Consider the following 26,306-nt stretch of genomic DNA (forward strand, 5'->3'; position numbering starts at 1 on the left):
ATATAAATAATGTTATACAACACTCTTTCAAGAAATGGGCATTGATAATTATTCATTGATGATGTCAATTAGTATAATATCTACAAAAAAATCTTTAAAAACATTAATAAATTGTAATTTTTTTTATATTGTGCTCTATAAAATATCATAAAAAAACAATCTTGACTTTTATATGGAAAAAATTGCAATATAGAAAAAAAAGGCGCGTAATTTATCAGCCCTCGATTAATTTAAGCGTACAAATATTCTGGGAAACGCGTCGGCTAAATCTATTAGTCTTGGGATAGAAAATGAGGAAGGAAAAATTGGTCCAGACTCTTGCCGCAGAATTCGTCTCTCACAAGCTCAACCATCGATAAATTAAAAGCGTTGCCTGTTACGCGGTCAGAGTGAGTGTCAAGGGAGACGGTAAGAGTACATTAGACGGTAATTAAAAGCGAGCTTATTACCGTGGTTAACGGAGCATAAAATGCTTTAAATCGTTTACAAATTACAACGTCTGCGAGCGCTGAAACGTCTGCTGTTACAGTACACGCGAAAATCACGCAATATACAATTCGAAGAACATTTTATTGCAAACACTGACGTTTTATCGAAATAAATACTCAGATGCCAAGTGCCTTTTCAATTCGAGAAACTTTTAATCCTTTAATCCTTCAATAATTTGTGCTTGTTTATTTATGAATTTTAGTAGGAAAACAAAATACTTTGATTATTGGAATTTATCGGTTAATATGTAATACAAAATTTAGCAATTTGGAATTTATCGGTCAAATAGAAATTCAAAAATATAAAATTGTGTTTATGATGTTGATTAATACGTTAAGGATATAAATTGAAATTTTAACAAACAATTGCATATAAAATTATTTGACTGCAATAACAAGTGTCGCACTAATGTTGTATTAAAATTGATGATTTCTGCCAATCAATAATTAATTTCATGTTGTAAAATTATTTACATATTAAAATTATTTCATCTATATATTTAATTAATAAAAGGTCTATGTGAAACACATAAACACCGTGTATAACAAGGAACATTTTGACTCACTGTAGCAGTATACTCGATATTTTACAACAGAAAAAGTCCTCGCGGAGTTCGAGCGATTTGAAAAGCTCTCGTGAACTTAACTCGCACGAGCCAGTGGACCTGTCGCCACTTGTTGAATGTTTATGAAGAAGAACAGAAGTTGAAAGTACTCTCAAATCGTTTCGGCCAATCACAAATTTCGAGTGGAGATTAAACGTTTACTTTATGCTTCGAGAACTCTTTTGATTAAACTGCAGATAAAGCGAATGATAAAAGATTTCAAAGACAAAATAACAGTGGGCTTATCGTTAATATTTAATATTTAATATTTATATCATTAATATATCGTTATTAAAAAAATGTTTAAGTTATCATATTGAGTCGTTTATAGATAAGAAAAATATATTTTTCACTTTTTCATTTGAAGATTGTTTTATTTCTACATATTTTCTTATGTATTTTTCTTTAAAACCGAAGATTATCATTATAATGGCACTAAAATAAAGAATAAAATCCTTATTCTTTATTATATTTTAATCATTTAATTTAGAGTTGATCTAACTCTCTCTAAATTTTTAAATAATTGAATAACTGACGGCGATTTCATAACAACGTAAAAGAATTTTATTAACTTTATTTCATACAAGGTACCAGTTTTTCTTTGAATGTAATATCATTATTAAATAACTTTCAGTTTTCATGAAGAAAAATACATAAGAAAATGTAGAAATAAAACTATTCTCGAACGATTATGAGAAAAGTTGTATTCTCTTATGATAGAATTCAGAAAACAAATTAAGATTATTCAAAATTATCTAAATGATAAACGATTGTAAAACATATGTCTTGGAAAGTCAATTACATTTAAAAAATTTCGACTTTTGTTCTTTCAAAAATTCCAATTTTGAGGAGCTAATAAAGTTGATGTATGTAATTACACAAGTGATTATACATGTTTAAAAAAATCAATCTCGATCGAGAAACAGATTCTAGAATTTTATCATTATATTATCATTATACTAACAGATAATGCACTTTATTAGCTCGAACAATGAGAATTTGAAAACGTCAGCGTAAAAACTCACCTTTCAAGATGCCCGCGAAGAGGAGCAGGAAGAGCAGCGTGCATAATTGGCGATGATCCCAGCGTGCCATGTTGTCCCACGGCGAAACGCACAAGACAATGCACAAAAGTCAATTGTAGACGCGCGCGGAAACAAGGAAGCACATGAATCCCGCCGTGGCACACATACTCGAGGAACAGTCTCGAATGCACGAAGACGCGTGAACGTAGTTTCAAGCGCGTTCGTTCGAGTCACTTGTAAAATTTCGAATTCTCAAAATGGAGCATGCGCGCACGCCGCCGTTCGGCGAATCAGGCCGCGACGTTTCGTCGGCATCCACGCGCGCGAATTTCTTCCCGTGAACCAGATCGCAAAAGTAATTAACACACGGATCCGTCGAATGCTCCTAACGATTCCCGTTCTTGTCCCTCGTCACGATTAATAACGATCGAAAGTGCACGATGCGTGTTGCGACGAACGACGAAACGTCACTATTGTGAAGTTACGCGCAAATGATGGTCGTACTGATCGCGTGATTCTTTTCGCAAAAGAATTTGATCGTTTCTTCTTGATCGACTTTACACCCACGCCATTCTATGATCACCTATGATGGAGTCATTGCGCGAGGCTCCCGAAAGTCGGTTATTTACACGAGACATCGTACATCACGCGTTAACTGTCGCAGTTCTACTGACAGTTCTATTGTCGGTTGCAAAGATACAATAAACGACACGGTTTTGGCAATAAATGTCCACGTTCGTTTAACGACGCCTTCGCTGATTATTCGGATTATAACTGTTTGTTCGAAAGCGACTCTATTCGTCTAATTTCGTTGATCGAGAGCCGGTCTCACGATGCGTGTCACGCCTTTTCACGTAAATACACAGAACGACGTAACGAATCAACCGAGATATCGCACGAGACTGCCGGCCGGCCGCTAACTTTGCGCGGTCTCGGCGTCGCTCGGAAGACGCGCATGCGCGCACAAGATGGCGCGAGGAGGGGACGTTCATAAAACCGCCGCGCTGCTCCATTTTCCCTACTTCCACGCCGCTTGGCGTTCGCGTCGCTTGTTTTCAATTCATTCGCAACAAGTTGTTGAATTTTACTCGTATATTTTACTGTGACCAGGGTTGGTAAAAAACATGTTTTAAACAGTTTAAAACATGCTTAATTGATGTTTTTAATATGTTTTTAATGTTTTTGTACAGTATTGTTTGAAGCATGTTTGAAGCATTAAAAACATATTTAAGAAAAAAATATTAATCTCTAACTGTGATCGACCCTTCTAAAAATCTATCTAGTACCTCGATTCTATAACTCTTGGCATAGTTACATAAATATAATATTAATCTCGATTTAATTTATTGTATACTATTTATCTTTTTCCAAAAATTATGCCCGTTTCTATTAGTTTAATTTTAATTTTGGTTTAATTAACTTTTCATCTTTTTTTAGTTCTAAAAATTAGAAAAAGATGAAAAGTTGAACCAAGATTATCTCAAAATTAACCCAGATAGCAAAATGCTAGCAATACACTAGCAATATGTCAGTAAACTCGATCATGACAATGCAGATTTCAATCTGCTGCTTCCTCATTAAACTTAGTTTCTAACAGCAGAATTTGCCAACATAGAATCCCAAGCAAAACAACAAGTCATACCAAAATGATATCAAAATGACTCCAAAATGATCATTAAAAGTCATTTTTCAATCATTTTCAATCATTTCCAATTCATTTTAATATCATTTTGATGTTATTACGGCATTAAAATAATGTTATGTTGTTCTTCTTGGAATGATAACAATGCAACAAAAATGTTGGAATGAAAAGTCCTCTCGCACACATATATTTTATTTTAATAAAGAAATGTCAAAAATACACGAAAACTTTTCTTATATAATAAGTTAAACTAAGATTAAAGTTCATTTTATTATTTGTGAAACCGGGCTTTAATGACAGTTCGAGATCGTTAAGTTGTCATTGACAGATTTTTTTCAGGTATCTGAGCAAAAATAATATAATGATATATCAACATTGTTGTTAAGAGTTACAGAGAATAAGAAGTTGAATAATTCTCTTTCCCGTACGTGATCGCAGGAAAGAGAAGCTGGCAGTGAAGAAACATCAGGGGTGAGTTTTCGGCGTAGCCAACTGTAATGCAATTAGATTAATGGCTTGACAGAGCGTGAAGCAAAACAATCTTCACGTTTCTTCTTGTGAATGCCGCACGTATGCGATTGTGCAGAATTAGAAAGTTTTGCGTGTCTATTGAGTTTTATTTTTTATTAAATAATAGAAATATCCTAAAATTAAATGGTACATCTTAAAGGAGAAATACAATTCTTTTATCCTTTCGTATCCCACGTATTCAAAATCATTATTTATTTTCTAATTGTTATCTTAGCTTGGCTGGACTATCGGAATAGGTGGTCGATCCTTCAGAACTATAGCAGACGCTGTGCTGTGAATAAAATTCATAATTATACAAAAATCGCATAAAAATAGCAGAAATAAATAGCTACAGAGAAAGAATGGTTCTGTTCAAGTATCTAAAAATTTAGCTACAAAAAGATTTAAAAATAATTTTGTTTGAACCATCAAAATTATGTAGAGCATTCAAACTGGTTGCTGGAAGGTTAAAATTTTTTGCAGCATCAACGCTTAAGCGTTTTACATAATTATTTTGATGATTTAAAAAACTGTATTTTCAGATTTAATATTTAATTAAAATTTTAGATACTTAACAGAACCATTCTTTCTATGTAAAATAATGTTAACTAAATAATGTTAAACTAAATTTCTTGAAGTCTATTCCAGTATGCAAGAAACATTCCAGCAACATTGTAACTGCTGCAATGTTTCAAAATATTTCTTGATTACTAAGATAATAATTAATAATAACATTACTAAAAAGATCAAAAACACATCGCTTATACGCTATCATATTAGCTATAGTATGATAATAAACTAAAAGTTAAATCATTTACTTTAAAAATCGTGCGACCTCTGAACATTCCTAATTGTGGAGCTGATGTAGATTTAGTGTATTTCTTTCTCCTGTAAATCGAAGTATTTCGATGTAAAATTGAAATCGAGATAATATAACACGATATAATTAATTCATATTAATCAGAGATCAATACAATTATAAAATTTCTATTCTAATAATATGTACAGACTATTCTAATAATAAAAAAGATATATATAATATTATTTTAATGCAAATAATATAGAGTAATGTAATAAAGATAAGCCCACGAGTAAATTTTGCTGCTATCGCTGACGATGTCTTTGCTATTGTAACTGATTTCAGCCAAGCAACGTTCCTCGTCTACATGCTCCTGGCATTCTTCTGGGCATCCTCCAAACCTATCTCTCCACCATTCCTTCAATTTTTCAACCACGCCCTTACGCAACTTCGAGGGGCACATATCCGGCTGGCAATAGTCTGAATTTTCATAAAGAACTGCGAATCTAAAGAAAAAAGGACAAATTGAATGTCACAGCAGTGTTTTTTCAAAGCAGTCATTCTCAAAAATTGAAGAAAAAACAAGAAGATTTAAAATTTAAATAATAAATTTAAATATTATATAATAAATTTAGGATATAAAATAAAAAAATATATAATATCTATATATAGTAAAACATATAATAAAATTAAAATATTTAATAAAAAATATATAATTATTTAAATAATCAATTTAAATAATTTCAATAACTTAAAATATACCAGATATTTAGTATAAATAATTTGAAGTAAGCCAGGTGTGAGCAGAAAAAAAAAGCAAAAGAAAGCAATACCTAAAAACTTACGGTGTAGACTTTGATTCACAAGGTTGACAACCTTCGGAAGGTTTAGTGAGAAATCTATAGCACACTAAGCTCAAACCCACCAACAACCATATCACCAATACGGATACTATTGCTATAATCACAAGCTGCGTAGGTCCAATCGTTGTACTCTCTGAATTTAATCGGCATCAATTTAATCATTTTACAATTTAATTGTGCTTTGAATAATTAGAAAGTAGTGTTATTAAGATGATACAGATGAGAAGAAAAAAAAATTGTGTTGTCTCATAAAGAAATAACCTACTTTCTCCCTTTCCTTTGTAAAACGATGACGCACTCTCATCCATTTGATGTTCCATATCTACTGGCATAACTTGATAAGTACCACTTGTTCTCTTAATATCGCCCCCAATATCTAATTATAAGACATCAAGTCACAAAAATATACTATAAAATCATTTGTGAGAAAAAATACGAAATAACTCGCGTATTTATATATGCTTTTTCAAAAACTGATGTATTATATGTTATTGCGTACAAATATATTAAAAATTATAACTTTTAAATCGATCATTTCATTAATTAATTAACATTCTCTCTATTTCAAATACAATCTAGAAGACTGTTTATTAATATTTCATAACTGTAAAATAAAGCAAAACATTTCGAGAACCTATGGTGATAAGAAAATTATATGTAGCAAAATACACAGTCATTTTGATCTTCGAAATGCATCAAAGGGTTAATGGACATGCGTTTATATTTTACTCCCCTTGAAAGTGCACGATGAAATCGCACATAAATTTGCGCGAACACGCAGAGAGATTTCAGAGAAATGTTGCAGAGGACTGCAGTTTCTTAGCTATATGAACGCTTAAACGGAATAACATATGATCTCGTTAATTTTCAAACACGGCGAATCGCAGGCAACGAAAGACCGTCATAAAATATTACCCATTTCTCGCAAAGTAGCCAGTATTCGAAGGACACCACCGAATGCTGGATACCACTTCTCGTCGTCTAAGTGTTGACGTACCTGAAATGCGAAAAATGTTGTTTTTAGTCGTTTCAAAATTAAATTAAAATTAATCTCAAGCAACCGCATCGACAGTTATAAAATAGAAAAATAGAAAAGAGGAATAAAACATGATTTTTTAAATATATAAACTTTAAGATTTTTTCCCAAATATTTTATATAATTTATATTACATATATAATATCATTATTTCATCAATGAAAACTTGCTCACAACGTACAGATTGTTCCAACCAGGCATAAAAGTCCTTGTTGAATGCTTGCAATCGCGTTTTCATACTCGATCGCGAAGTGATGCATTTTACGCTGGCGATGTAGTACTTGACGAGGGCGAAAGCTGATTTTTCCGAGTACAATGATTGTAGGCTGTCGGTTTTGAAGGGCAACGCGATGCTAGACAGAAAATAATGTGTTGAGGCTGTTTGATCGCCAAGGCATTCAAAAAATTACTATTCGATAACTACCTGTTAGGCTCTGCTTCATTATCGAGAAACGGAAGGGGTATTATAACTTCGCTTGTCATAGCCTCGTTACCGTAGCCTTGTAAAGTAAAATAAAAATTGAATAATAACTGATATTAATCTGTGGCATTTAAAATTAAAAATAAATTGTGATATAGAATTGCTCAGCTGTCGTAGAGAAATGTTTGCAATTTCATATCAGTAATTGTTTCAATCTCATCTTTACTCTCTCTTTATAGAATAGGTAATTGTATTAATTTTATTTTATTTATGTAAATTACAAATTTGTATACAAAAATAATTTCTTTTTTTTTAATATTCCTTGGATAGCGATGGCACTACTTTTAGCTTTTATTCGTATGTCAGCCACATGGAATACTAAAAATAGTACACAAGTATCGTTTAAAGTTAAACTCATTCCTTCGTTCTCACCATCGACTGCATGTCTCGAATGTCCTTGCTTCATTATAGACCTTTTCTTTTTTCTGAACGTGAAGCTTCGATAATTACTGCCGTCATATCCAAAAGCTATTCTCATTTATTCGAAAAAACAACAAATTATTAGACTGATTCTTTCAACATTAGATTTAAATCAAGATGAGTTTGATATGCAGTTTTCAATTTGCAATTAGATTTACAGGTAGATATTTTCTCAATCAACAGAAATTCATAACTATGTTTTCCGTTTTTATAAAATGTCATTTTGCTTATTGCTTACAAAATTAGGTATTAAAGTAATACATTTAATATACATCTATTCTTTTTTTATTTGTTTGGATTGCAAAAGATTAACAGTCACACTTACACGACGAATACGTGATAAGCCCGTTACAAGCGACCGACGTTTTTGGCGGTGTAATTACAATAGGAGGGATTCTGACATTCGTAAAATCCTTGTTAGGATTTGACCAACCAGCGCCATTGGTCTGAAGAAATATCTTCAGCTCGTCGTAAAGATCGAACAGCATCTTCGCGTTACGATACTTGATGTTACCCGCGTAATATGAGTATCTTGTGATGGGGAGGATGTAGACTCGCAAATAACCGCCCAGAGTATCTGCCAGAGCTTTCAGCATCAAATGCTTCGTTTTGCCAACGGACAGCCTCCGTACGCTTTCGAGGCATATGTGAAAATAGTCCATAAGGTGCGCTATGTACTGATCATTCTGAGGATCGATGACATTCACCTGGCGGAAAGGAAATTCTTGAGTACATTCCATTTCATGCATGATGCGCATGATGTATCATCTTATTTTTGTTATTCACCGAATATTAAAGAAGGATAAAATGATATGTTATATTAGTGCTTGAAATAGAACCTTAAAAAGATTCATGCTTTTCTTTGCTAAGCAAGACACTCACTTTTCATTGTAAAAGACTCGAATCTTTTAGACAATTTAGACATTTTCATTGAAATCCCAAAAAATATATAGATCTTTTTTATTACAAATTTATTTATAAATTTCAAAGAACAAAAAAATGCATTCTCTAGGAATTTTTAATCAAATTCTTAAATTTTTTATTACTTTTAAAAATAAGATACTGTTTCAATTTTTATAACATAGTTTGAATCGACAAAGTTCTTAGAAAATCTGCCTTCTTGAGTCTTACATTAGGTAGAATATCTTGAAACATTCTCCGGCTACTAAGAATAGTAAATTCCTCGTTTGTCCAGCATTGCTTTCTATAATCGTTTCTTTCAAATAAAACGGTACCGGTTTTTTGACCATGTTTAAAAGATTTAACCTCGATTATTCTGTCACAAATTGTATAAGATAAATAATAAAAATGCATTAAAAACTTCAATCCGTAAATAGTAATGCGATTATATAAATTTTACCAAAAGATTATTTCTTGAAGTATCAATTGCACAAATTTAAATAAATTTAGACATTTCATTGTTAAATGATACGTATATATCTTTATTAAATACAACAAACCTTTCACAAATGTAGCCTATAAATATCAAGAGAAACCATAAGGAACATTTGTTCATACTCCGAAACAAAAATTCCAAATTCAACCGCGTGGTTTATTTTCACGGGTTTCTTGAATATTCCTGACAAATCTATAACGACTTGCGCCCATTATTATATCACAACTATTTTATTTCTAGACGCATGTTACTTCGTGTTAATAAAGCAATAACTTCAGACATGATTCCTTACTTCATAAACGAAAATTTATAATAAAAAAAGATAAATGCATATGTATCTAGATTATATATATTTAAAAAAATATTATATTATAAAAAATTTTAGAAAAATCTAAGGATATAAATGGAATATGCCAAAATATGGGAGAATAAAAAAAATGTTACACAAGATAATGTATACACATAATGATTACATATATATTTACTAATCACGCAGATAAATAATTTCATAACAATACATGATATATAATATTAATTCATATGTATTATACATAGCATTAATTCATGTATTATGAAATAATTATAATTTGATTATCAGTTTGATAAAAATAGTCGTAATCATGTCAGCAACAATCAAATATTAAAGAATGCTTTTCTTTTTCTACTGTAGTCAATTCCCTATAAATTATAATATAGAACAAGAGAGAAAATAGATATATAAAGTGTATATGTGTATAATATACAATTGTCATTTATAATTCCAATCCAGTGGCGCAACATCCCAAATCGGGACCAGGTCTACCTCTCATATGTATGCTTATGAGGTACACAGAGACATATGGGACCTACAATTTAATGCCGGTTTTGAACGGTTTTTAAGATGTTCTCTTGGCAATAGATAATCTTGGTGATTTGCCAGATCACCAAAGAAAAGCTACGAGCGCGTGAAAATCCTTCAATCTGCCTGGGATCGAATTCGAGATCTCTAGCATAGCAGTCTCGTGCTTTGTCATTTATAATTACTGTATTAAATATGTATTAAACATATCTAAGGCGCATTAGAGGAGCATGCTATTGCATCATTTTATCCTTGTTTTATGTCTTTCATTTTACACAAAAACCGCAATTGCAAAAATTTTATCTCGTCCGTGTTGAGTTTTACCACTCCCTCTTGATTGTCAATCGAAAGTAAAGTGCCGACGGCTTCACGATCTTCACCTAGAATCACTTTGACTCGATCGCCACGTGATGGTACCACAGGCTCTAATTGTTCACACACTAAGTTCACTACTCGATCCTCGGTAGGTAGATAAACAGTGCACATACCACCCTGCCACAAATAAACGTGTTACTCTTGAAAAATCAATGTAATCATATAAACACGCATATAAACTATCGATATCACAATAATATCTTTATGTCCAGACTTGACAAAATTACTTACCGAAATTCCTCGAATAACTGCTTGCTGTCCAGCGAGGGCAGGATCATCATGAGAATCGCGAATGCGAACTTCGATATCTGTCGTATGCCATTCTGAACTACCTATGATACCAGAACCGACACCTGCATCTATTCCTGAACCAGGCGTTTGTGGATTGTATGGACTACCTGGTATACCTATAAGAATTACAAATTACGCTATATATTTATATTGAGCATGAATCTCATATCGTTCATAATATAATTTGTTACATCAAAAATTTCTTAGTTAATTCTAACTGTTACCCCACGTTATTTTCATTTAAAGTTTGATTTGAAAAATTAAAGATTGTACAAGTGTAAATGAAGTTTCGAGAATTCACATTTCACTTATTCAAAATTTGTTTCTGCATTTTAATACAATTATATAATACAATTATATAAAAAATCTAATTGAGTAGATTAAGATAAATATATAAATAATATAATCATAGAACTTTATTTAACATTAAGATTTGTAAATAACGCGGAAAAAAAATTAAAATGCAATTATACTATAGCATTAAATTATTGTAATATTGAGATCCTACAATAAAGATTATAAACCAGTTCTATCTCTATTCACATAAGATTCCATATATTACTTACCAGGTGTCATAGGACTATAACCTAATGGAGAAGGTGTCGCAAACGCACCATGTGGACTAGTGGTGTATCCGGTACCACTTGGGGATGGAGTAGCAACATAGCCTGCAGGACTCGGGCTTGCGGTAGCACTACCCGCAGGACTAGGACTTGGCTGATATGAGCTGAAGCTTTGTTCTGAGCCGTACATAGTGCCCGGAGTTTGTGGAGTAAATGGTCCTCCAGTAGGAGGATATCCGGGTCCATAACCAGGTGAGCCACCCTCTTCCATACTATATCCATCGAAATCGTTCGTCCTGGCGGGTGTGTTAGTAACTGTTGGATCCCAAGCTCCAGATTGACCTGGTGTTCGCGAACCATCGTGAGATGGCGTCATTGAACCATAATGTGGAGTACGAGAACCATCTATAACATTAGAATTAAAGAGATTATGGTTTCCATATAAAAGATTCATTCCACATAAAAGAAATATATATGAAAAGATATACTCACTTTCGTACATCGGAGTTTGAGAACCGTGCATAGGTGTTTTTGATCCATCTCGTGCGTACATCGGCGTTTGTCCACCAGCTCCGTAAGCTGGAGTTCTGTTATAGCTGCTGAAGCCACCATCCTTTGATGGGACGCCGACATTTGCTATATGAGAACGATCGACAGAGATCGTCTGGCAAGTCGAGTGCAATTCCACGCGTGCTGTTGTTTCTGTCGCATCTTTTACAATACCCACGTTTCCTTTGTATGGTCCACCTGTTATTTTGATAGTGGTTCCTATTAATTCTCGGTCGCGTCTTGCACCGCTACTGCCACCACGACCTCTTCCTCGTCCACCTCCGCCGCCTCGTCCAAAACCACCTCTGTAAGATTGAAAATACATAAGTAAACTTTGAAAAACTGTGTTAATGGTCGCGTTCAATATACTCAATCGTTACGGAATGAATCTGTAATCCACTCACTGGTATCGGATGATTTAAAAGAATACATCAATAGCAGCGAGCACTTGGATTTGCTTCACAACAATTGAATCTACTGAACACAATTTTTAAGAATAGAATGAGAAGAAAAAACCATACCCACTAGGATGCATCGGAGAAGCAATTCTAGGTGACATAAATCCTGCCACTGGTGACATAGAGTTAATAGAAGTTGTTTTATTTCCACCGGACAACTGTAAATGTCTGGTCTTGCATACGAATATTCCACCGTTGTCGACAAACATTCTCGAGTGCAAAAAGGCAAAACTTCTATAAAGATGCTTAATTTCACCGCCTCGACCAGCATGCGGTCCATCAACTACTTTAACAATATCTTTCTTTTGTATCGTATTCTGTTGAGAGTCCAAGGCAACCGCATTTCTATTTTCGCGGCGTTTCGTAAGACCTTGTGGTCTTGCTTCAACTACTTTCCCATGCATAGACAAGACATGGAAATTCTCACGTTCCAACCGAACGATAACACCAACTGTCTGTGCATCTAGCTGCACCAAATCACCCCATTGAAATTGACCTAAGCTGTCGACACCAGTTGCCATATCAGAACATAATTGCAGATCCCTCGGAAGAACCTCGAGTTCGTGCATAGACAAATCGGAGAATAAAACTACTCTATTTTGTTCTACTCTAACAATTAAACCTGTATCGCCTTCATATCGTCCTGCTACAACCTAGAGATTAATTAAAATAGTAATGTACGAAAAAATATAATTTTTCTAGCATGTAAAATATAGTTTTCTATAATGCGCTAAATTTACCTTTACATGATCGCCTTGCGTAAAATATTTTCGTAATTCTGAAGCTTGGAATTCCAAAGCTTCTTTAAGTTCTTCATGTTTCGGCATAACCATAATCATGTTCCCATCAATGGAAACAATTTTTCCCTGTAGATTTACAAGTTCACCTTCGCACACTTCTACATTGTCTCCATTACTAAAAGAGTGAGCTACAGATTGATCTTCTTTCCCAGAAGTTCCAGTTCCTGGCGTACCACTTAAATCTATCTCAACACCTTCTGGCGCTTCTTCAAATCTTTCTAATTCGGAAAGTGTAGGTTTAACACCCTCCGCGATAATAGCACTTGTGGTAAAATTTTTATAAAGAAAACTGCACAAATACGAAAGAATTTTAAATGAAATTATGTATATGTAAAAATATCGTAATAATATACAATAATAATATATAATAAAACAAACCCTTTACGACTATATCTGTTTCCTTCAAAAATAAGGAAATCTCCGTCGCTGGTAACCTCTCCACCAATAGCACGAATTGCTTCAGGATCAAATGGTTTTGCTGGTGGTCGTCTTTTCTTCTTGCGTTTTAATGCTTCGGATTCACTCTGCGCTGTTCTCAACGCGCCACGAGGTCTAGTATAATCGATTCTTGGAAGTAATTTCAAATGAACTTGATTTTGTGCTAAGTCCACATAATCAACCTGAGCTATATCATCTTTATAAATGCCTCGTTTTAAACGAACCCATTGTTTGGCTTTTAATCCCGTCTGTTCTTTAACTACTCGTAATACATCCGTCATCTCTTTAATAGGCACCATTTGTTGCTTCCATATACCCATTCTGAGATTTCCGACATTTTCAATAGCAGCTTTTACATGCGGTTGCTTGTATGCTTCTATGTATATGTATCCCTTAACTCCTTCCGGTGCCACAACAGATTTTATTTGAAGAGGTTCATCTACAATTTTTAAAAGATAAAGAGATATTTGAAAACAGCGATAAGATATAACAGGTAATATAATCAAAATGATATAATCTTTCAAATTTATATTTCTTACTCGAAAATTGATATGTAATAAACTTCCGCATCAGTAATAGTACTGTAGCTTTTTCTTCTCCTATACGACATTTTACCATCCACAAATTTGGATCTTTCACGCCTGGCAATAAAGTTTGCTGAGTGATTTCATCACTCATTTCTTCGCCACCGTCGCCAAAACGACGAGCGGCAATTGATTCATCGGCATATTTCTTCCGGAGATATTCCTCAATTTCGTCTTCTTTCTGCGAACTAGAAAATATATTCATTAAGGATTTTTGTTAAAACAAACATAAAATATATAAAATCATTTTTAAATTTTGAATACTTACTCCCAAAGATTTGTACCTCTACGTCGGCCTTCAATCTCACGCGCAGTCGGTCCTAATTCGTCCACCTCATTTCCCACGATACCAATTTCTTGAGCGCCTTCTTCCCATTCATCATCATCTTCTACTTCATCATCTACTTCAGCTTCATCTATGATGAAGCCACCGAATCTATCTTTCTTTTTTTCTTTCTCGGCCTATCATCATCTTCTTCTTCCTCTTCCTCATCGTATTCACTGCTATCCAAGTCTTCTCCTATAACAAACCATATAATAAAACCATATAATAAAACATAAGATATATAAAAAAAATTATAAAACAATTCGTAAAAATTGTTTTAAAAAAACACTTAAGTTTTATTTGTATGTTAGAAATTGTCTGATTTATTATACCTTCAGGTTCTTCTTCCATTTCCACAATTTCTTCATCTCCGGATCTGACTTCTTCTGCTTCATCTATCTTCGCATCTCCATCTTCTGAGCTGTAAGTAAAATAAATATTTATAAAATAAATTAATCCATACACACACACACACACACACACACACACACACACACACACACACGCACACACGCACACACGCACGCACGCACGCACACGCATACACACACGCATACACACATGTATATATATATATATATATATATATTATATATACACATATATATCTAGAATATCTAAGATTCTCTTCCTTTTAAACGCAAGAAAATATCTTTATTTGTGAAAGTACAAACCTGAATTTTCTTTTACTCACATGAAATTGTTACAAAAAACCCATTCTTTTTTATTATAATTTTTCTTCTTATTCCAAACCAAATGTTAATCCTTAATATGCGCATGAAGTTAGAGTCTGTTTTTCTTCTTTGTTTTCTTTCCTATGAATCAATTTCCAATTTGTTTAAAAAATGGGCCACAGTATTATGAGTAAAAAGATAAATCGAACAATCTGGTATTCAATCTTCTCAGGAGAAAGTTTCAGGGCAACTTTGTAACAATCACTGTGTGATTTTGTATACCTATTTAAGAGTTAAATAAGAATAGCATGATATATATGTGCACTTGAGTAAAGTTTCTGAAAGAATTCCTGAACGCATAGATCAATTGACACGAACTCCTTGAATCATAAACAATTACAGTAAATTTGTTAACGTTCAATTTTCTCTATTTTTTATTCTCTATTAGACCAAATTTTAATATATATTTCTTTTTTAGCGAATTAACTGTATATATTGTAATTAGCATCATCCAATGTGCAAAATCATATCTCAAGACAAAAAATTAATTGGTAAATCATACAAATAAATATAAGAGCATCTTCTTCATTAAATTTCAAAGGTTTCAAAAAGAAACTTCAAGAGCATCGCCCCCAATAAAAGATGACGATTTAAAAACGAAATACAACCTGCAAGATGAGACTTCATCAATTGGATATGTAGATAAGCAGACATTTAAGTGACAACACCTTATAAAATGAACTAGGATGCAAATTTTAATTCTCTAAGGCTTGATTGCATCAATGTTACTTTGATTTCTTGTTTAAAATTAAATAAAGCTTTGGTGAAGAAGTCTTCAACTCCACCAAAAACAAAGCATTCTTTCTTTGCTGAAGCCTTACCTTTTCATAGAGCAAAGCTTCACCGATTATTCCTACTATGCTACTATGAATGAAGAAGCATTGAATAGACCATTCAAAAAATGATTCCATTTGGCTAATCAAGTGGACTAGCCAAAAACTTTGCTCACTATTCATTTTTGCACGAATCTATGAAATAGGAGATCTCCAGCAAAGATTTGCTGCATAAAATTGTGAAAATCAGTGCAATAACTGAAACACAATAATAAATTTGAAATCAATTTAATGTTTCATATATTTAATCTTTTAACAAATATTTGTGAAGATAGTTCAAAATAAATCGAAACATGTTCAAACATATGTTGGCTTCAAATTTATTATTGCTCTCTGATGCATAACAGTTTTAGTCATTAATTTACGCATAAGGAGTCCTATTAGTTTAATTATATTGTCTAATGGATATTATTTCTCATCGTTTGTCCACTACTATTCTCGCTAAATTAAAAACAATTAACATTTTCTTAGATTTCTAACAAAAATTAATTTATGCTATGAGTAAAGAAAGAGTTCTGAGTAAATGTGTCAATAGATTCGAGATCTACATCTGTTACATATGAAGTATACAATTCGAGCTGTATCTTGTGCTTTGCAGTTTGTACTCACCCAGATGGTGAGCGTGAACGTGATCGAGATATGGACCGACTCCTCGATCCCGAGCTTCGTGAAAGACTTCTACTACGAGAAACGCTCCGAGATCTTCCTCCGATGCTTCCGGCATCGCTGGCACCTACAATAAGTCTCGTTATATACATTCTACATTGGTCGATCTTAGCCCCTGTTGATGGAATTACCTTCTGAATCCGACATATCGGAATTATTCACGCGTGCTGGATATTGAGACTGTAAACGCAGAGAACGTATAAGAGTATTACGAATTAATGAGAATAATAACTGTTCCGACAAATGGGAAAATTAATGTAATTAACACGTCTAAAGAAAAGTCAAACACTACAACTTGACGACAACTAATCTATCATGGCGTCGAAGTCGAACAAGAATTGAAATTATGGAAACATCATAATGGAAGGGATAACATGCATGGGCTGCGTTCAGAAATATCATTCGAGTGCCCTACATATTATTTTATCTTTGTTGTTCATCCAATGGTTGCGTTCAGCGAACTCAACAGTTGAATGAGCGCTATTATTGATGTATTCTTTTAGATCATCCAATCAGCATTTTAGATCTGAAAGAATACTTCAATAGCAGTGAACGCTCACTCATGCTCAATTCCATAATTCGGTTAACTGAAATTCAACTTGTTTCTTATCTCTTTCCAATTCTTGAATTATCCGTTAAGTCCGTTGAATACAATCGTTAAACTAAAAAATAAGATACATGGAGACACTCGGATGATGTTTCTGAATGCAGCCATGATATAATAGAAATACAAGGGTATTTTCATGATGTAAGAATACAAGGGGGATATAGTCAATGCGATGCTGCAAACACTTTAAAGCGTTTTTTAACTGGTCAGTTTGTAAAATTCTTTTAATTGATCCATCAAATGCTTCAAAGCATTTGTAACGATTTTGATCATAAACAAGGTGTACCATTGCGACCAATAGTAATACTGGACCAACCAATTAAATTTTGGCCTCTATGCACTTTCGTGCGTATAATACTCCTAGTATTACATATATGATAATAACACTGACATATTGGAATAACCAATCAAATTTTGGCCTCAAATTCATTCTCCTACTGCGTATCCTCGGGAATGGTACAGTTTAAATGCATTCCGTTTCATTCATGACATGGATATCAATCATGAAACTTTATCCCTAAGATGAAAAGTGAAAAGTGAAAAATTTCTCCATTAATTTCAATGGTAAAAATTTTCACTTTTCACTTTTTATCTTAGGGATAAGTTTTATGATTGATACTTTGAGGATTCTTTATTTTCTGTTCCTGCACTGATTGCACTAGACCAAAAAGTAAATGAAGGAGCTCCGCACAATGAAAGGAACAGGGAACAGAAAACAGAGAATAAGAATTTCAACCTATCAGAAACTGCGTATTCCATATATGATTTCTGATAAGTTAAAATTCTTATTCTGTTCTCTGTTCCTTATTCCTTTTATTGAGCTCCTAAAGCGTTTTCTGTTCCCAAAATGGTGTTAACAACGATGTTTTTTGTTCCAGTGCAACAGAACTCAATGCATGAGTTCACTGTACTGGCTGCACTAATGCCAGTATTTATAGTCAGGCTTTATATTTAAGGCCTTCCTTAAATTTATCTTCCAATACTCTACGAATTATTTCATTAGTTACTGAGCATCTAAAGATAAATTTAAAGAAACCTTAAGTACAAGGTCTGACTATGAATATGAGCATAAGTCTGGGAGTCAGTACAAGCACTAGTGTACATTAATTCAGCCACAGAAAATAGACTTTGTATAAATAGTGCGAGAATTAATAATTTAGAAGACATCCTTCACCTTCAATTTCAGTGAAATTATGCTCATTGGCGCGCTTTTGCATGAAACAAAAACACAATATATACAGTAGCGCAACTCTCCTGAGTTTATGTTGGCCAAAATTGAAATGCGCATGCGCGAAATAACGTTATCTAAACTTCTATTTTATTTCTTTCTTTGTTCGTTTTCTCTTTCAGAACTCAACATTTAAATGTTGAGTAGCTGAAATACGGATTAGAGAAAGAGATAGAAGAAAAAAAATCATGTTTAGTTTAATTAGTTTAATTTAGTTTATTGAGAAGCTTTATAAGAAAGACTACATGTAACATAGTAATAGACATAAAATATGATATAATAGACTATAGTAGACATAATATAAAATAAAATACAATACAATAATCATTAGTAGCTTGCAAATGGTTAGGCGTCAGCAAAAGTGGACGATGTACCCTAAGAAAAGTGGATGTTGCTATATAATTTACATCCACTCTGTCAGAGGGCAATACTGCGCGGCAGTATTTTGCGGTTACAAGTTTTGATCTGTCATGTCCTCTCTCAAGTTTCTCTCTGCTTTAATAGGGATGGTGAAGGATCTCTAACTCATTTTTGCTAAATTAAACCTTAAATTAATTAATTAAAAGCATATGATTGGAAAAGTTTGAAATATTTGTATTCTATATATATAATTGTTAGTAATTACAAAGGCTTTGAAATATACTTAACTACTCGTAATTATATTTAGTAAAAATGGATTGAAAATCTAATTAAAAAAACTTTATAATTCCATTTTAATGCAAACGCATAGAGAAACACATACTTTTTTTTGGATTTAATTGGATTCAATTGGAATCAATTAGATTCAATTAGATGCAATTGAATTGAAAAATGCATTTCCTATTCAAAATTTTGAATTGAACAGTATTCACAATGTGTGTGTTGTGCACAGAAAAAGCTAATATTAGATTGAAAGGCATAGAGATATGCTCCAATTCCTATAAATGAATAAAAATGTAAATGCATTCAGGATTGAAAAACATTCACTTTAATATTCGTGAATCAATATTTCTGAAAATCTGAATCCATTTCAATTCATTTCAATCCATTCTCGTTTGCTAGGTATATATGTATAGGAAGTTAATTTTTTGCTTGAATCCTTGATTACATGATCGTTTTTCAAAACAGTATCAATTTTTGACATGTTTAAAAATTATAGTTTTGATTATCATACGAATTATACGAGATAGATAATAAATTAAAAATTTTTAATCTATTGTAAATAGTTAACGCGATTATATTTGATGTAAATTTTAACAAGAATTTAATTCTAATAAACATTCATTATTAAATAAATATTATTGTATATAAGTAGCGTTTGATAATCAAGTTGTAATCATGACAGCAATATTCAAAAATCAAAATGATGCATTCTCTTTCCTATTACTTCGAATTCTCTACAAATTATAATGTAGAACATGAGAAAAAACAGACATATAATATAATGTGAAGATTATGCGTTTCGCGGGTTTCCTCTGTGTTCAAATTCATTCTTGCAACATTTCGTGAACCTTGCAGTCTATCACTTCATCAAGGCGAGGAGCAGCTTCTCGATAATATCAAGCTTGGCGTTCCAAGAATGAATTTGGACATGGAGGAAATCCGCGAAACAATCTTTATATAGAAAGCACCCATAGAAGCTTCAAGAATATCAGATATATAATTATCAGATATATATGTTTATAATATACAAATGTCATTTATTATTGTGTTTTATATATATAATACATAAGCCGCATTAAAGGAGCATGTTATCAATAACGGTATCGCATCATTCTATCCTTTTATGTCTTCCATTTTACCCAAAAACCGAAATTGGAAGAATTTTATTTCGTCCGTAGTGAGCTTTACCACTCCCTCTTGATTGTCGATCGAAAGTAAAGTGCCGACGGCTTCACGGTCTTCACCAAGAATCACTTTAACTCGATCGCCACGTGATGGTACTACAAATTCTAATTGTCCACACACTATGCTCACTGCTCGATCTTCCGTAGGTAAATAAACGGTGCACATGCCACCCTGCCACAAATAAACATGTTATTTTTTAAAATCAATCATAAAAACGAGTATATAAATTACCGATATCCAATAACATTAATGTCTAATAATATCTTTATTAAGTCCAAAATTAAAACACAGAATCACTTACTGAAACTTGTCGGATGACTCCTTGTTGTCCAACGAGGGCAGGATCATCATGGGTATCGCGAATGCGAACTTCAATATCCGTTGTATGCCAATTTGAATCATCATCTGCATCCATTCCTAAGTGAAGTGTTAGTGGACTATATGGACTACCTGCAAGAATGATAAATTATGCTGCATAAGTACTGAAATATGGAATTTCTTATCGAATAATCCTTATCAATAATTTGTCACGATGCTGAAAATTTATTTCTGCTACAAATGATGTATAGCTTCATATATTAGGTACAACTTTGCTTCCGCCGTTTTTTTCCGAAATTCGAGGCTTTATTGTAAAAAACTGGTTATACATTTATGATTCAAAGTATTGTCCATCGCTGGCCACTACTTTCTCCCATCTTTCGGATAGCGTACGAATCCCGCGTCGAAAAAACTGATCAGCTTTTGAGGCTATCCATGAATCGATCCAATTTTTTACTTCTTCATAAGACCGGAAGTGCTGGTCAGCCAGGCCGTGTGCCATTGATCGAAACAAGTGATAGTCAGAGGGAGCAACGTCTGGAGAATACGGCGGGTGGGGTAGGACTTCCCATTTCCAAGTATGTCTTGATCACTTTCGCAACATGGGATCGAGCATTGTTATGCTGCAAATCACTTTATCGTGTCTCTCGTTGTATTGCGGCTGTTTATCTTTCAATGCTCGGCTCAAACGCATCAATTGCGTTCGATACCGATCGCCTGTGATTGTTTCAATTTTAACAGTTCATAACACACTACGCCGAGCTGGTCCCACCAAATACAGAGCATGACCTTGGATGTCAAAATCACCGTTCTTGAAGCGTTGAAATCACTCACGACACGTTCTTTCACTAATAGCGGCCTCACCTCACATAAGTATTTGAGAGCATTCGATGAGCCTCAGCCGCAGATTTCTTCATATTGAAGCAAAAAATTAAAATCTCTCGCAAATGACGAGAATTTGGCTCGTAAACTGACATTTTCAATCGAGAATAACTTTATGATGCAAACAAATCGACTAATGTTTCTATGGGGTTATGTTGACAGATGCCCAAGTTTATTGTATGACGTCTATGATCTATTTATTTCGACACCACTTACCGCTAAAGCCATCTATAGGAAAATGGCGGAAGCAAAGTTGTACACCTAATAAAAGCATTCGATTTATATAGAATTGATCCGGTATATTTAAATTCAATCATAATTCTCATTTTATATGTATATCTTAATTTTAAAAATTTAATATAAGAGTGATTTGAAAAATTAAATGTCGTGAATATAAAGTATGAGATGATGCAGTGGTTTCTGTTTCTGAAATTTACACATATTTAATTTCATTAATTAATTCAATTTGTCTCTATTATTTAATTATATTAAAAAATATAATTAAGTAGATTAAAATAGATAATGTTGAAATCACCTTTATTTATAATTTGTAAATAAAAAATTATAGGGCAATCATATTGCAAAATTAAGTTAAAAAACTATTACGATATGGAGATCCAATAATAAAAATATATATTGTATGTATAAATCTTCATCTCTACTTCAGATTCCATATATTACTTACTAGGTGTGTAATCTCCTGGAGAAGGCGTCGAAAATGAACTGTTGATGTATCCAATATTCATTGACGAAGTAGCACTGTAGCTTTCATGATCTGAGTTCACAGTAGAACTTTCTATAGGACTCGAATGACATGAACCGTAGGTTTGTTCCGAGCCGTACATAATGCCCGGAATCTGTGGAATAAACGGCCCTTCAGCAGGAACATATTCGGAAGGATAACCAGGTGAGCTACCCTCCTCCATGTTATATTCATCAAAATCATGCGTCCTAGCAGGTGTATTAGTAACTGTCGGATCCCAGGCTCCGGATTGACCTGGTGTTCGTGAGCCATCGTGAGATGGTGTCATCGAACCGGCGTAATGTGGAGTACGAGAACCATCTGATAAGATTCGAATTAAAAAAGATTACATTTTCCACATAAAAGAATCCCACGTAATAGAAGTACATGTGCATAAATATACTCACGTTCGTACATAGGCGTCTGGAAACCATGCGTAGGTGTTTTTGATGTGTCCTTCGAATACGTCGGCGTCTGTCCACCGAGTCCATAAATCGTTTTGTTGTAGTTGCTGAAGCCACTATCTCTTATTTGAACACCAACGGTTGCTATATGAGAACGATCAACCGAGATGGTATGGCACGTCGAATGCAGTTCCACTCGTGCTGTTGTCTGCGTCGCATCTTTTACAATACCCACGTTTCCTTTATAAGGTCCACCTATTATTTTGACGGTGATTCCTATTAATTCTCGATCACGTCTTATACCATCAACGCTACGACCTTTACCTCGTCCACTTCCGTTATTTTGTCCAAAACTACCTCTGTAAGATTGAGCAATAATTTACATATAAATAAACTTCGAAAAAATATATTAATAAAATGAGCATAGAAATGAGAATGAAAAAGATTCTACCCGCTGGGATGCATCGGAGAGGTAATTTTAGGTGACATAAATCCTAACAATGGTGGTATAGAGATAGGAGTTGTTTTATTTCCACCGGATAGTTGTAAATGTCTGGTTTTGCATACAAATATTCCACCGTTGTCGATGAATATTCTTGAATGCAAAAAAGCAAAATTTCTGTAAAGGTGTTTAATTTCACCTTCTCGACCGGCATGCGGTCCGTCAACTACTTTAACAATATCCTTTTTTTGTATAGTGTTCTGTTGAGAGTCCAATGCGATTGTATTTCTGCTTTCGCGACGTTTCGTAACAACTTGCGGTCTTACTTCGATTACTTTCCCATGTATAGACAAGACATGGAAATTCTCACGTTCCAATCGAACAATAACACCAACTGTTTGTGCATCTAGTTGCACCAAATCACCCCATTGGAATTGACCTAAGCTGTCAACACCAGTTGCCGTGTCAGAACACAATTGTAGATCCCTCGATAAAACCTCGAGTTCGTGCATTGTCAAATCTGAGAATAAAACTACTCTGTTTTGTTCTACTCTAACAATTAAACCTGTGTCGCCTTCATATCGTCCTGCCGTAATCTGCAGATTAATTAAAATGAGATTACAATGTTGTGAGAAAGAGTATAATTTTTTAATGCACTAAATTTACCTTCACGTGGTCGCCTTGTGCAAAATATTTTCGTAATTCTGAAGCTTGTAATTCCAAAGCTTCGTTAAGTTCTTCATGTTTAGGCATAATCATAATTGTGTTCCCATCTATGGAAATGATTTTTCCCTGTAGATTTATAAGTTCACCCTCGCATACTATTACATTATCTCCATTACTGAAGGAATGAAATTGATTTTTTTTTTCAAATGTTCCACTTTTTGGTGTATCAATGGAATCTATTTCAACATCTTGCGGCGCTTCTTCAAATTTTTCTAATTCGGAAAGTGTTGGTTTAACACCCTCCGCCATAATGTTATTTATGGAAAAATTTTTGTAAAGAAACCTATACAATAAGAAATCATTTTAATTGATTAAAATTATGTGTATATACCTAAATATATGTATAAATAATGACATGTAATAATATTATAAAATAAAACAAACCCTTTATGACTATATCTATTTCCTTCAAAAATATGGAAATCTCCGTTTTTAGTAACTTCTCCTCCAATAGCACGAACTGCTTCAGGATTAAATGGTTTTGCTGGTTGCTTGTTCTTCTTACGTTTCAATATATCGGATTCATTCTGTACTGTTCTCAACGCGCCACGAAATCTAGAATAATCGATTCTCGGAAGCAATTTTAAGTGAACTTGATTTTGTGCTAAATCGATATAATCAATCTGAGCTAAATCCTCTTTGTAAATGCCTCGTTTCACACGGACCCATTGTTTAGGTTTTAAACGGGTTTGTTCTTTAACTACTCGCAGCACTTCTGTCATCTCTTTAATTGGCACCATTTGTTGTTTCCATGTACCCATTCTGAGACTTCCAACATTTTCAATAACAGCTTTTATATGCGATTGCTTATAAGCCTCTATGTATATATATCCCTTAACTCCTTCCGGTGCCACAACAGATTTTATTTGAAAAGGTTCATCTAAATTTTTTAAAGAGCAAAAGGATATTTAGAGGTAGTAAGGTATATTCGGTAAGATAATATGTCAAATTTATATTAACTCACTTGAATTCTGATGCGCGATGAACTTGCGCATCAATAACAGCACTGTGGCTTTTTCTTCTCCTATTCGACATTTTACCATCCATAAATTTGGATCTTTCACGCCTGGTAATAAAGTTTGTTGGATGATTTCCTCGCTCATTTCTTTGCTGCCGTCGCCAAAACGATGAACGGCTATCGATTTGTTGCTATATCTTTTCCGAAGATACTCCTCAATTTCCTCTTCTTGTGAACTAAAAAATATGTTCAAAGGATAAAAAATTTTTATTAAAACAAACATGATATATATGAAATTATCTTCAAATCTCTCAAATTCTAAATATTTACTTCCAAAGATTTGTATCTCTACGTCGTCTCTCAATCTCACGCGCAGTCGGCCCTAATTCGTCCACTTCATTTCCCACGATACCAATTTCATGCGCACCTTCCTCCCATTCATCGTCATCTTCCACATCATCATCTACTTCAGCTTCATCTATGATGAAGCTAGCAACTCTACTTTTCTTTTTCTTTTTCGGCTTATCATCATTATCTTCTTCATTATCATCATCATCATCTTCTTCTTCTTCTTCTTCTTCTTCTTCTTCTTCTTCTTCTTCTTCTTCTTCTTCTTCTTCTTCTTCTTCTTCTTCTTTTCTTCTTCTTCTTGCTCTTCCTCTTTTTCATTGATATTGTCTAAGTCTTCTTCTGAAATCATAAAATACTGGAATATAAATCATAACATACAAACATAAATAATAATTTTTAAAAAAATCATTTAATTTTTATTCACTTGTGTAATTAGAAATTTTTCAATTCTTTATACCTTCAGATTCTTCTCCTGATTCTAAGGATTTCACAAATTCTGATATGTAACATGGTTGTTCTTCTTTTTCTGAGCTTATATCTTCTGTCTTCCTTTTTGTACACTTAATTTTTATGCTATAAATAAAATAAATATTGTTTTTTAAAATTATATCATAAAATAACATAATAAACTAATCTACATGTATACCCGTATATATTTTATATGAAACATTTTTCCATATCTTTTGTACATTTTATATTTCAGTCTCCCAGTTAAAATGAGACACTCGGTATGTATATAAAAGAAACATCTGAGATTCTCTTCCTTCTAAACGGAAGAAAATAGAACCTTCATTTTTTTATGATATAACTAAACTACTTTTATGATATAAATATTTTCTATTCATATAAAATTATTGTTCAAAAACCGATGTTTTTTTACTATAATTTTTTATTCTGACAATAAATAATGCAGAAGTAGAATGAGAGTGCGAATGACAAAATCATCAAATTTTTTAATTAACAAATGCACTGTATGTTTCTCACTCAATGTTATTATGAATTAAAATGTAAAATTGTATAAAATAATTGTAATAATACATAATTATATTATTTTANATATATATATATATATATATATATATATATATATACTANGATACGT

General features: G+C 33.1%; 3 protein-coding genes across 3 annotated transcripts; all 3 read right to left on the minus strand.

Annotated features, from left to right (window-relative positions):
- Positions 1 to 4,501: 4,501 nt before the first annotated feature.
- Positions 4,502 to 8,531, minus strand: LOC105618456. Its single transcript, XM_012199994.1, has 8 exons — positions 8,195 to 8,531; positions 7,393 to 7,468; positions 7,150 to 7,321; positions 6,848 to 6,929; positions 6,198 to 6,308; positions 5,915 to 6,065; positions 5,360 to 5,575; positions 4,502 to 4,562 (listed from the first exon to the last, which is right to left on the minus strand). The coding sequence occupies exons 1-8, from the start codon at positions 8,529 to 8,531 to the stop codon at positions 4,502 to 4,504; spliced, it is 1,206 nt and encodes a 401-aa protein (XP_012055384.1).
- A 1,818-nt stretch (positions 8,532 to 10,349) lies between these two features.
- LOC105626051 (transcription elongation factor SPT5-like) lies at positions 10,350 to 16,866 on the minus strand. Its single transcript, XM_012207367.1, is given in 13 exon segments — positions 10,350 to 10,595; positions 10,710 to 10,885; positions 11,336 to 11,737; positions 11,825 to 12,186; positions 12,403 to 12,992; positions 13,080 to 13,428; positions 13,518 to 14,016; positions 14,117 to 14,349; positions 14,430 to 14,613; positions 14,616 to 14,681; positions 14,819 to 14,907; positions 16,663 to 16,786; positions 16,851 to 16,866. Coding segments are annotated over 13 exon segments (3,336 nt in total).
- A 3,308-nt stretch (positions 16,867 to 20,174) lies between these two features.
- On the minus strand, positions 20,175 to 25,470 carry LOC105626062 (transcription elongation factor SPT5-like; the record flags this gene model as incomplete). The annotated part of the gene is given in 9 exon segments (XM_012207376.1): positions 20,175 to 20,552; positions 20,683 to 20,852; positions 22,267 to 22,644; positions 22,731 to 23,086; positions 23,179 to 23,765; positions 23,836 to 24,178; positions 24,280 to 24,775; positions 24,860 to 25,089; positions 25,184 to 25,470. Coding segments are annotated over 9 exon segments (3,090 nt in total), but the record flags the coding sequence as incomplete, so codon positions are not given.
- Between the last annotated feature and the right edge of the window lie 836 nt (positions 25,471 to 26,306).

Source organism: Atta cephalotes, assembly GCF_000143395.1.
Source record: "Atta cephalotes unplaced genomic scaffold scaffold00001, whole genome shotgun sequence".
Taxonomy (NCBI): Eukaryota; Metazoa; Arthropoda; class Insecta; order Hymenoptera; family Formicidae; genus Atta; species Atta cephalotes.

Bases quoted from the DNA above. Each gene is read 5' to 3' on its own strand.
- LOC105618456 (XM_012199994.1), bottom strand. From the start codon at position 8,531: ATGGACTATTTTCACATATGCCTCGAAAGCGTACGGAGGCTGTCCGTT. The intron at 6,930-7,149 runs GTACGTTGTGAG...TTCGCATTTCAG, and splicing joins ATGCCTGGTTGGAACAATCT to GTACGTCAACACTTAGACGA. The intron at 6,066-6,197 runs GTAGGTTATTTC...GATTAAATTCAG, and splicing joins TTACAAAGGAAAGGGAGAAA to AGAGTACAACGATTGGACCT.